The 13116-nt window shown below is 42.7% G+C and overlaps 1 protein-coding gene across 4 annotated transcripts in view; it reads left to right on the forward strand.

Moving 5' to 3' along the window:
* LOC134349027 (fibroblast growth factor 9) overlaps positions 1-13116 on the forward strand; it is a 73930-nt gene that overhangs the window by 35175 nt on the left and 25639 nt on the right. For all 4 annotated transcript variants that reach the window (XR_010018563.1, XM_063052871.1, XM_063052872.1 and 1 more), the window contains exon 3: positions 9475-9578. Coding sequence is in view for 3 of the 4 variants with exons in the window: in XM_063052871.1 (XP_062908941.1) it covers positions 9475-9578 (104 nt within the window). In the remaining variant the exon portion in view is untranslated. The remainder of the gene's footprint in view (positions 1-9474; positions 9579-13116) is intronic.

Below are 13116 nucleotides of genomic sequence, written 5' to 3' on the forward strand. Positions count from 1 at the left end.
ACTTCCTTTTTTGCATATTGGAACACTGTTCATGCAACAACAAATCAAACACCTGCAATGCTGTTCATAAGCAAGAATCTGAGATCTTGCATAGACCTCCTGAAACCAGATCTATGGAGGGAAGTACAGAATAAACAGTTCAGCTAGCTACCAAGTGAAGCAGCAAGGAGTTTTGAGATTGGATAGGAAGCTTTAGCACGTGATTACCAAGAGGACAAGTAGGCACCCGGTAGGATAACTAAGGACTAGAGCACTGATGTACACATTGAATGTTGGAGATCAGACACGGAGACATCATGTGGACCAGATACTGGATGCTCAACCAAAGCACACACCTGAGTCACTACATCCAAAAAGATGGACACATTACAATTACCGGGCTTAACTCTCAGTGATGATACCACTGACAGCAATGTGACACGAGAAACAGAGCATCGTCTTAGAAAACACACCTACCAAACCCAATGCCACTCCAGGGGTCCAGAGGCACGACAAGAAACTTACCGTTGACAAGACACCTGCCAAATTTGATGCCACTCCGCAGGTCCAGAGGTCCTATCCTGAAAGAAACAGAGCACCACCCAGAAGACTGAATCTTTAAAAATGTGAAGTTAGTTATGGACTTTTATTGTGAAAGTATGCTTATTTAGAATATGGGTTTATGAAAGGGAAATTGAATGTTTTGTGCATTTACAGTTTTATGTTGCATTAATCTAAAGGGGGAGGGTGTTTAATGTATGGATCTATTTCTTTTAGAGCAATGACCTCTCCCCCTTAGCGCAACGTATTGATCTGCTGTCTGCACATGCGCATTGTTCTCTCTCTCTCTCTCGTTGTAATATGAATACATCAGTTAAAGCCATTTCCCGCGTGCTTGCTTTTATTCAATTGATGTGTAATTGTGCACAGACACAACACCCACCAACAAGGACACCCAGTATGTATAGAAATTTGGCCCACACTCATGAACAGTGTGTTTCACTCCCGTCAGGGTGGAGGCTGTGTACCATCTATACTAAGACCACCAGACTCAAAAACTGTAACTTGCCCCGTGCAATAAGGTCGAATAACACCTCCACCCACTGACACACTCCCCACCATCACTACCTTGTCATCTCCTGTCCAAATCATCTTATGTGCAAACACTCTTGTACCTAGTGTTACTTTATGGACATACAATCAATCTATGTATGTAAGCTAGCTTATGTATTTAGGTTTAATGGTGTTTTTTTAATTATTGGGTTCTTTTGAGCTGCATACGATCAGGAGTAACAACTATCTTGTTCTCTTTTACACCTGTGTATTGGAAATTATGAAAACCAATCTTGAAATTGGCCTTTATAGATTTTACAATCATCTGCACCATTGTCATAGGACTGGATTGAACAGACATATACTTTGAAAACCTTACTTGGGCATCATATAACATTGTCAGTTTAAAAAGCATACATGCTGTCAATCTCGCTTGGCAAATGACCAAACTTTATGTGTACTACAATCTGCTCATATTTCATAATGGGTTTTACATTTAAAAACTTATTTTGGCTTCTATCTTTTTTTATTTGGGACTCTGCACAATGTTTTAGATTTAGATTATGAAGACACTCAGTCCTCCTTTATTGTCATTTAGTAATGCATGCATTAAGAAATGATACAATATTTCCTCCGGTGTGATATCACAAAACACAGGACAGACCAAGACTGAAAAAACTAACAAAACCACATAATTATAACATATAGTTACAACAGTGCAACAATACCATAACTTGATGATGAAGTCCATGAGCACAGTAAAAAGTTCAAAGTCTCTCAAATGTCCTACATCTCACACAGACGGGAGAAGGAAGAAAAACTCTCCCTGCCATGCCCGACCACAGTTCGACTCTGAGTCATCCGAAAACTTCGAGCCTCCGATCAGCTCTCCGACACCAAGTACTGAGCACCATCTCTATCTGAACGATTTGACCTCAATCTTGGTCACTAACAGCAGGCGAAGCCGGGGATTTTGAGGCCTTCCCTCGGAAAGATTCTCGACCGCGCAGTAACAACAGCAGCGAACTGGCGTTTCAGAAATTTTCCCAGATGTTCCTCTGCGCTTTCACGTCTGTCTCCATCAAATCAGAATTGTCCACATTTAAAATGTGTATTGCAAAATGTGCCTGAGAATTTTTCAGTGCAAATGGCAGCTCAGATAGCTTGATGTCAAAACAGCTGCTGGGCACCAAGATCTGAATGAACTACTGCCTGACAGCAATCATCTGAAGAATGATCCTCTTGGTGTAATGCTGGCCAGGCCTTTGTGGGGATGTTTATTCAAGGCCAGAGGTGAGTGTCGTGTTCTGTCACTGATGACAAATTCTGGGCCAACATGAGAACCTTGTCGTTATCAAAGTTTGTTGCAATAGCCGTTTGATTGAACTACGATAAAGGCATTTATCTGAAGGTTCGGTACTTGTTGTTTGAAAAATTTTCATCCGGTTCTCCTACAGTAGCTATGCTTCCTGCTGCATTCCAATACCTGCCACCATGTTACACTCTCCATCCAGTTAACTGCATCTTGGACCACTTTTGAACAAAAACTACTGAAGGTTAACTTGCCTTAGGTCAAAAATTAAGCAATAATTTAACTATTGCGTAAGCTTTAGTTCCATGGCTGATGATGAACTCTCACAATCTAAAACAGCTTCTGCAAACTGAAAGTGCTAAGTGCTTGTCTTTTTACTGTGGTCTGCATCTGAAAAGCATCGTTTCTGAATTCCCTCTTTGGTGTTTGGTGCTTCAGTATGTTAGTCACACTGGTGCTGCAGCACTGACTATTTCCCGACATAGAGTTTATTAATATAGAAACTGTTTAACTTTGTCTAGAAATGCCTTTATTTGGATGTGTTGAACAAGAAAAATCTAAGGTTTAATACTTATTAGTGAGGAACGTGTGATTTTTTTAAAGGTACATTAGCACTGGGGTTTCCCTGTTAAGGATCTCAATGCATCTTATTGAGGAAAGTGAGAGGCCCTCAAGCACTCTAATTGCTATCCTCCCAACCTACTTATTTCACTTGACTAACCCCCTAAGGACAATTTCTCCACCACAGAGCTCAGATGGGCCCACATGACATCATAGCTTGGTATGGCAATTGCTCTGCCGAGACCACAGGAAACTGCTGAGAGTTGTGGACACAGCTCAGCGCACACAAAGCCGCAGGGCCGGACAACGTGTCTGGTCAGGTGCTGAGGAACTGCGCAGCCCAGCTAACACTCTTCATGGACAGCTTTAATATCTCTTTGAAACAGTCCACTGTCCATGCAGGCTTCAAGGCACCCACCATCATTCTGGCACCCAAGAGAGTGACCGTCACGGTTCATAAACACGAAATATTCTGCAGATGCTGGGGTCAAAGCAACACTCACAACACGCCGGAGGAACTCAGCAGGTCGGGCAGCATCCGTGGAAAAGATCGGTCGACGTTTCGGGCCGGAACCCTTCGTCAGGACTGTAGAGGGAAGGGGCAGAGGCCCTATAAAGAAGGTTGGGGGAGGGTGGGAAGGAGAAGGCTGGTAGGTTCCAGGTGAAAAACCAGTAAGGGGAAAGATAAAGGGGTGGGGGAGGGGAGGCAGGGAGGTGATAGGCAGGAATGGTGAAGAAGGAATAGGGAAAAACACACTTCCCACTTCCATTCGGATATGTCCATACATGGCCTCCTCTACTGCCATGATGAGGCTAAACTCAGGTTGGAGGAGCAACACCTCATATACTGTCTAGGTAGTCTCCAGCCCCTTGGTATGAACATAGAATTCTCCAACTTCCGGTAAATCCCTCCCCCTCCCTTCCTCTATCCCTATTTCACTCTGCCCCCTCCTCCAGCTGCCTATCACCTCCCTCATGGTTCCACCTCCTCCTACTACCCATTGTGTTTTCCCCTATTCCTTCTTCACCTTTCCTGCCTATCACCTCCCCGCTTCCCCTCCCCCACCCCTTTATCTTTCCCCTTACTGGTTTTTCACCTGGCACCTACCAGCCTTCTCCTTCCCACCCTCCCCCCACCTTCTTTATAGGGCCTCTGCCCCTTCCCTCTTCAGTCCTGACGAAGGGTTCCGGCCCGAAACGTTGATCGTTTCCACGGATGCTGCCTGACCTGCTGAGTTCCTCCAGCATGTTATGAGTGTTGACAGTCATGATTACTGCCCCAGTGCTACTGACATCAATAATTGTGAAGTACTTTGAGTGACTGGTAATGGATCATATAAAAACCCCACCTTCCAACTACATTGAACCCTTAGTTCACCTACCACTCAAACCAGTCCACTGATAGTGCCTTGGCCTCAGCCCTCCACTCTGTCTTGTCCCACTTGGAAAACAAAGCCTCATATGCCAGGATATTGCTTATTGACTTCAGCTTGCCATTTAACAGGATCGTCCTTCAGAGGTTGAGTCTCTCGCTGTGACTCAACACCCCTTTCTGTAACTGGATCTTGGACTTCCCGACAGAAAGAGCCCAATCAGTTGAGTTGCTGGCATTGTGCCCACCCCCCCACCCCAGGCTGCGTGCTCACTCTGCTGCTGCTCACGTTGCTGACTGATGACTGCACTGCCAGATCCAACTCAAACCGCATCATCAAGTTTGCTGATGGTACCACAGTGGCTGGCCTCATCACTATACAGAGAGAGGGGGTAGAGAGGCTTGTCAAATGGTGTGAGAGCAACAACCTGAGTCTCAGTGTGGCCAAGACAAAAGAGATGATTGTGGACTTCAGGAAGGCAAAGGCCAATCCGCTTTCCATCGCACATCAGTGGCTGTGCTGTGGAGAGAGTGAAGAGCAGAAAGTCCCTCGCTGTGCACATAATGGAGGATCTAACCTGGACTCTCAAAACCTCACTGTTCAAGAAAGCACATGAGTGTCTACACTTTCTGAGGAGACTGCGACGTGCAAGGTTTTCTGCCCCACTCCCATTCTAACAACTTTCTACAGCAGCACCATTGAGAGTGTCCTGTCTGCCTGCATCATTGTGCGGTGTGGAAGCTGCAAGGATAGTAAAAACCCTAACAGCAAGGCCCTACAGAGGACAGTAAAAACCATCGAGAGGATCACCAGGATTTCCCTCTCCTCTATTTGTGACACTTACTAGGAGCGTCGCAGGCAAAGGGCCCAGAGCATTGTTGAGATTCCCCACCATCCATCCCACAATCTCTTTGACCCACTGCCATCAGGAAGGAGGCTCAGGAGCACCAGAACTAGGACTGCCAGACTGGGTAACAGCTTCTTCCCTCAGGCTGTGAGACTAATAAATACCCTGCCACCAGTGAGGTCTTGTCAGGAGAGAAAGTTATATACTGTTTACTGTATTGTTTACCTGTGCTGCACACTGCATGCATTTTGAATGATATTTTATTAACTTATTGATGTTAATATTTTGGTTTATGTGCTGTGTGTGATGTATGTTATGTGGGTGCAGCATAGTCTGGAGGAACGTTGTTTTGTTTGGTTGTATGTATGTACAGTCAGATGACAATAAGTTTGAACTCAAACACATCGAAACCCTTGATAGATTTTGTCTGCGCTCCTTGCTGCTTCTGTAAAGCAGCTAATATGATAGCAGATCCCACCCAGCCCAGACATATTCTCTTCTCGCTCCTCAAATCGAGTAGAAGATAGAAAAAGCTGAAGGAATATACCTCCAGACTCAAGTAGAGCTTCTGACCTGGAGTTATAAGAAAATTGAATAGTGCCCTACGATGGCCCCTTGACTTCACAATTTACCTTGTTATGGCCTGACTGTCTGCACTGCACTTTCGCTGTGACTGTAACACTTTTTTCTGCCCCTTATTGTTGTTTTACTTGTACTACCTCAATGCATTGTTGTAATTAAATGATCTGTATGGATGGCAGGCGAAACAAGTTTTTCACTTGGTCCACGTGACAATCCAAACCGATTTACCAATTCACAGTAAGGTGAGAGAAATGCCAGGTCATGAGGTTCCACTTTACGTTGGAGTACCTGGTCCCCGCAAAATCATCCAGAATCTTCCCCAACCAGAACCCTGGATGAACCTCGAGATCCAAGGGACAGGTCAGAGGCATTCAAGTCTAGTGACCAAGAAAGTTACGAGAGATCCAGATTTCTGGAAACACATCTCACGGATGAAGTGGCATTTTGGACTAAACTTGAATCCATGGAAGCTTGTTCGACAAGTTGTGGCGGGGTTTGAATGGAATCACCTCTTATAAAATTAAATCAAGCAACACAGGTGACAACAGGACTGCACTTCCAGATGACGTCAATACCTTCTATGCTCACTTTGACCATCAAAACATGGAGGAACCATCATAAGGCCCTACATCCCCCGATGATCCTGTGATTTTAGTCTCTGAGGCCGCCGTGCGAACACTTTCAGGAGGGTGAAACCCCGAAAAGCACCTGGCCCAGACCTGGCCAAGTACTAAAGATCTGTGCTAATCAATTGGCTGAAGTGTTCTCTGAGGTCTTTAAACTCTCACTTTGACAGTCTGAGACACCCACCTGTTCCAAGCAGACTTCAATTATACCGGTGCATGGTGACCTGCCTCAATGACTATCATCCAGTAGAAATTACACCCAGAGTGATGAAGCGTTTTGAGAAGTTGGTGATGAAGAATATCAACTCCTGCCTGAGAAACGACTGGGACCCGCTTTAATTTGCCTATGGAGTAACAGGTCCACAGCAGATACCATCTCATTGGCTCTTCACTCAACCCTGGCACACCTGGACAGCAAAGACGCATACATCAGGATGCTCTTTATTGGCTACAGCTCAGCATTTAATACCATCATCCCCTCAAAGCTAACCAACAGGCTTCAAGACTTTGGCATCAATACCGCCTTGTGCAATTGGATTCTTGATTTTTTTCCACTTGCAGAGCCCAGTTTTGATTGGCAACAACGTCTCCTCCATGATCTGTGTATCAGCATAGGTGCACCACAGGGCGGCACTGGGAGGCGGACCCAAATGCAAGTGTTCGTCCATCGTCAACGTCGATGAGGACCTCGACACCATTATGGTGGTGTCGAGACTAGCGCGTGATTTGGATTTAAGTGAGGGAGAGTTGCGCAACGTCAGCCTCACTCTCTCTTCCCAATTCCCACCTGGACCCAGCAGCAAGACAGAGTTGAGACGGCTGGAGATGGGACTAGGCGCAGTGGATGACCAGGACGTCTTCTGTGTCTTATCCTGCTCTGCACGTTCCACAACACTCGCAGAGACCGCCTTCTTGACCGTTGGACCTTCCATTGGTCTCCTCTGCTCAATCCGCCGGAGTCTGTCTTCACATGCTGAGATAGACGACTCCCTATCTCACCGAGGGTTTGAGACCCGTCGGCTACCCTCAGCTGGTTTAACCGGCTTGTTGAAGCCGTTGCCTGGGGTGTGGCCACTGTCGCATGCAAACAGCTATGGGGAGCCACAGGTGAGAGCTGAGTGCTAGGTGGGGACCAAAGGTGGACTAACCGCCTTGAAAAAGATGCGACATGTTCCCCCACTAGAGGTGCTACCCCTCCCTGACACCCTGTACATCCTTTACTGCTGCCATCAGGAAGGTGGTACAGGAGCCTCAGGACTCACATCACCATGTTCAGGAACAGTTATTATCCCTCAATCATCAGGCTTTTGAACCAAAGGGGATAACTTCACTCAACTTAACTTGCCCCATCATTGAAATGTTCCCACAGCCTCAGGACACACTTTCAAGACTCTTCACCTCATGTTCTTGATATTTATTATAATTTCTTTCTTTTTGAATTTGCACAGCTTGTTGTCTTTTGCACATGGTTTGGCGAGGTCATTCATTGATTCTGTTATGGTTATTACTCTATTATGGATTCATTGAGTATGCTCATAGGAAAACGAATCTTAGGGTTGTACATGATGACATATATGTACTTTGATGATCAATTTGCTTTGAGCTTTCAACATTGCTGCTGCCGCTGCTGATGGTTCACAGTGCCTCTAATATATCCAGTTTTAATGTGTCAGATCTGTTATGCGTGTAGTTAACACAACCCTATGATGCCAACATAATGTAAAATGTCTTAGTGTGAAGGTGGGACTTTATCTCCACAAAGGTTATGTGGAGGGAATTTCTACCTCGGTACTTGTGGACAGAGGTATCTGCCACAGATATACGCTCAAAGATGAGCATATCTTAGTTCACCCACGACTTAGTCTGGCAGCTGTGGCCTCAGAGATTCAGCCTGCTTGATCTGTGATGGTGCTACCAAGCTAACTTTGGTGGTGGGAATTGGTGTCTCTGAACCAGAATACATTCTGCAGTATTGCTGCTTTTGGTTCTCTTCCAAGTGTTGCTCATTACGTCAGCTGATGGAAGACATTTGGTGTAATCAGGAGGAGGCTTCTATGTTCGTGTCACAAGACCCTATGGTGTCTCCAAGCAAACATGGAGGACTTCCAGGGCTACTACCTTCCATCTGTTTCTCATTGTACTTCCATCTCAAGTGGACAGAGTGCACCCAGGGAGTGTAATGGAGGTTGTCTGTAAGGTGTGATTTTGTCAGTATGACAATGCCAGTTTGTGTTTGACTAGTCTGTGGGACAGCTCTGCCAATTTGGACAAATGCCTGCAGAGGACTTATCAATGTTCACTGGGATGGAAGTGATGCTACTGTGTCCAAATGTAATGCACCAGTTTCATCCTTATTCTGTTTTAAATCAGCAGTGATGATACAACTGATTGTCCTCTGAAATGTCTCAACAAGCTGTATGGTCTAGGGGCGCACAATTTTTCCTCATAATTGTCTCAGCAACACATCATTCCAAACAAAAAAAGTTCTAATATAATTTCCCAAGGCAAACATTTATTAAATGCATTGATCTGCAAGCTATATTACCACTAATATTAATAAATGTGTCAAAAACTTTAGAAGATGCCACATATACCGAACTTATTTATTCAGGTTCATAGAAAAATCCATGTGCATTCTTTCATTTTGTCAATTTTCACCTTTACTGCTCATGTTAGTTTACTATCACCTCAACTCTAAGAAACATTCCCCAGTAAACTCAGAGAAATGATGAAGTTCATAATCAATTCAAAATCAGATTTATCATCACTGACTTAAATGACATAGAAATTGTTGTTTGTGGCAGCAGTACAGTGTATTCTGGTGTCTGGGCAATGCAACGCACAGCACTCTGAGTTTGCTGTTCTGTTGGAACTTCCCGTATTAAAATTTCTTAAGATATTTACTTATTTACAAAACATTCTGCAGGATGTCCCTTATGGAAGTCTAATGATCTTAATTAAGTCTTTTGAAAACTTTAGAAAGCTATTGTTTTATAATCAAGAAAATTAATTGGCACTGGTAGATTATGCATATTTTAGACATTTTGAATTACATTAATAATTTTGCACATTTGCACATTTCTTAAATGGACCTATTTCTCAAATGTGAGCATTTATGATTATTGTTATTGCCATCATTAGGTATTCTGGAGTTCATTAGTATAGCAGTGGGCCTGGTCAGCATTCGTGGTGTAGACAGTGGACTCTACCTCGGAATGAATGAGAAAGGAGAGCTATACGGATCGGTAAGTGTACATCTGTGTTTTAGATAGTGTTAGTTAAGGTTGATATAAAGAAAGAGAACTGAATTGTTTATTAAAGTAAGTAGCTAATTGTAAAGAAGTTGAGAAGAGTTTAATTCCGAATGATGGAAAAGGAAACACAAAGAGAACAACAAATTAAAGCTCTTTTCGTGAAAATTACATGTAATGCAAGCAGTTTCAAGGCTGCTTTGTCATATTATAGATACTGTATCTTTTTTCATGAGTCTATCTAGACTCTATTTCAAAATGATCCGGAGTGTTGTTTATATTGTGTGCCAACCTCTGTGGGTCAATAAAGCACTAGAGTCTCGTCATGTTGACCTACAGACTGTGACTTTAAATCAAAAGTACACTTCTTTCTCATTACTGATCTTTTCTTTCCTCTGTTCTTGGTGCACATTTCTGTAACACTTCTCTGGTTACAATTTGTGTTTCCAAGTAGCTCGGCATGTAGTACAATTGTTGACACACTTCCATAAGCAGATAGTTTGCCAGAACAGAATGGTACAAGAAAATGCCAATTGTACAACCATGAATAATCTGACCTCTTGTGGAATCTTTCTATTTATTTAATCTACACCAAGTAACTTGCAAAGTAACTTCATTTTGTAGTAAAACTTTCACGATAATACCACACTTACTTTCTGACTCCAAAGGCAGTCAAACAATAACTCTATTTAGCATTATTCAAACTTAACTGATGAATAAACTTGCAATGCTGTCTGCAATGAATTATACTGTATTAAGCAAACATGAGTTCACCATGTTAACAAAGTGCATCCGCTACCTAATTAGCCTTTCAACTTCTAAGTGAGTGGAAATATTCAGGAAGGAACAAAAACCAGACCCTCCTTTTGTTCCTTTGTCAATGGCTGTTTTTGCCATGTTTGAGATTTTCTTGTTCCTGATTTCACTGTACATACTAATACATAAGCAAATTTGATTAAACCCTTTTGGACATTGTTAAAAAGCTCCCAAACCTGCCAAGTTGCCAGACACAGCTTGATCTATTTATCATTCCATTTTGTTTTCTATTATCAAGCAAATTTTTCAGTAGGATTACTAATGTTCTATTAATTCCACATACCTCTATAAACCATAGACTTGAAATGTTATCTTTTGAAAATCCAAGTATTTATATATTTTGAATAGCCTTTATCTACTAATTTAGATACCTCCTCAAAGAATTCCAGTAGATTCATGAGGCATAACATAATGCATCTAAAACCACACTGGCTGCCATTTATGGTCCTATAACAGTTCTGAAAATCTGAAACAAAACCAGAAAATTCTGGAAGCACTCAATAGGTCAGTCAACATCTGTGGAGAGAGAAACAGTCTTCTATTTCTGCTGAAGGGATCATTGACCTGAAATATTGACTTCTGTCTCTACACAGGACTTAGTGATGGGCTAGTGTTCTGACCTTCCCAAGCTACCTCCACTCCTTTCAATCCCAGATTTCAGTCATCTTCTCAAGACCTTTCCAAGAATTCTGCCCATGTTAAGCACAGAGTCCTAAGTCTTCCAACACTTGATGTGAAACACTCCCAATGCAGCCTCACCCACAGCCCCTCACCTTTGAATTTGTCTCAAACTCATCTATCCCTTTCTATCAAAATGTTCTCATGATGTAACCCCATTCAGTTTTCCAAAATCCCAAATCGAAGTCTTCCAGACCACATTAGTCTCAGATGACACTTTCCCACCACCTGCTGGCCTCACCCCACTTCTTCCCTCAATTTGCCCAATAAAGCAAGGCCACACCTACTTGAAGCGCATTTTTTTCTGAAACCCAGTTCTATTATTTCCACTCACCCATGCTGCAGTAGCAATTACACAGCCTCTTATGGGTGACATTATAACCCATAGGGAAAGTTGTCAAATCCTTGTGTATTGTTATTCATTTTCTGTAATGGGAGTATTTATTACACATTCCTAAATTTTCTTGAGGTGGTGTTAAGTTGCCTTCTTAAACTGCTGCATTGTGTGGTGAAGCAACTCCTGGCATCATTGGGTAGGGATTTAACTTCAGCACTGATGAAAGAATGGTGTTACGTTTCAAAGCCAGGCTGTTCAACTTGTAAGGGAAGTTGCAAGCCGCAATGCTCTATAGGTCTGCTGCCCTCATCTTTGGCAGTAGAGATCATAGCTTCAGAAAATACTGTTGGTACAGCCTTAACTGCAGTGCATTTCACAGACGATACACTCTGGAACAACAATGCCATGGGGGTGGAGCGATTAAATACTTGGGGTAGATGCAAGGATGTCAATCAAATGGGCCACTATGTCCTGGAAGGTGTTGATTTTCTTGACCAGTTTTGGAGAACTGCCATCCTAGCAAGTGGATAGTACTCTATCACATTCCTAATTTATGCTGCTAAGTGATGGAAAGCCTTTGCGGAGTTAGGAGCCGAGTGGCTGATCCAGTTCACCGTTGACACTCAGCAATATTGGCGATTGGGGATAAATGTACTGGTATGATCTTCCTCTGTCAAAAATAGTTGATGGCTGGTAGTTGAGCAGCATGAGTGTTGACTCATGCTGAAGGGTCTTGGCCCAAAACGTCGACTGTTTATTCCTTTCCATAGATGCTGCCTGGCCTGCTGAGTTCCTCCAGCATTTTGGTGTGTTGGTTAGATTTCCAGCATCTGCAGATTTCTCCTGTTTATGAGTGTTAACTTGCTACTTCTGTAGATCTTCCTCTAAGTAATCAAAGGACTGTTTTATTGCATAGATATTGCAAATTCAACTGGTCGGCCTTTGATATTTGTACAGTGAACATTCCTTCTGATGACCTTACAGTGGTCAATTACCTTATAGCGGAATGTAAGGCTCTTGCTGAAGCAGCTGAAGATAGTTGGGGAGGACAGGAAAACTGCTCATGCTGGAAATAAATAAAAAAATAGTAAATATTGGAAATATGCGGCAGGTCTGGTAGCGTCTGTAGAGAAAGAATATGTTTCTGCTCGATGGGAGGGAGAATGAGTGAGAGAGAAAATATTGACACAAGGAAGTGAGAAGAGTTCCAAAATCGTTGGAGAACAAAAAGGATGGAAAAAAGTTTAAATTAAAATTAAAATTAGTCATCTTGAAAATTGCCTATGCAAGAACATTTGTTGAAAGTGAATGATCAGATTTAAGAAGGTATTTCTAAAACAGGCTGAACTTCAAGCATTGTTTATCCAGTGAAAATGTAGTTATCCCCCGAAAGGTAAAAAATCTGCAGATCCTCTTGGAATTCTTAAAAAAAACAAATAAAGGGAAAAAAATTGGAAAATGCTTCAAGCCATTCAGTTCAACTAAGACTCATTGTTATAATATCTGTAGAAATAAATGGGTTACAGCCTGCATAAAATTGCGTAACATGTGATATGCATGAGATTCTGTTACAGAATTTTTGTACTGATCAAACACAAAGTAGGCAAAGACCTCAAAGCTAGTTACCGCCTTTATATCATGAATTCATGCGGAGACGTTCTGCACACTGTTTCTGCCAATGCAAGGTTACAATTCAAATTT

Source organism: Mobula hypostoma, chromosome 7, assembly GCF_963921235.1.
Source record: "Mobula hypostoma chromosome 7, sMobHyp1.1, whole genome shotgun sequence".
Lineage (NCBI taxonomy): Eukaryota > Metazoa > Chordata > Chondrichthyes > Myliobatiformes > Myliobatidae > Mobula > Mobula hypostoma.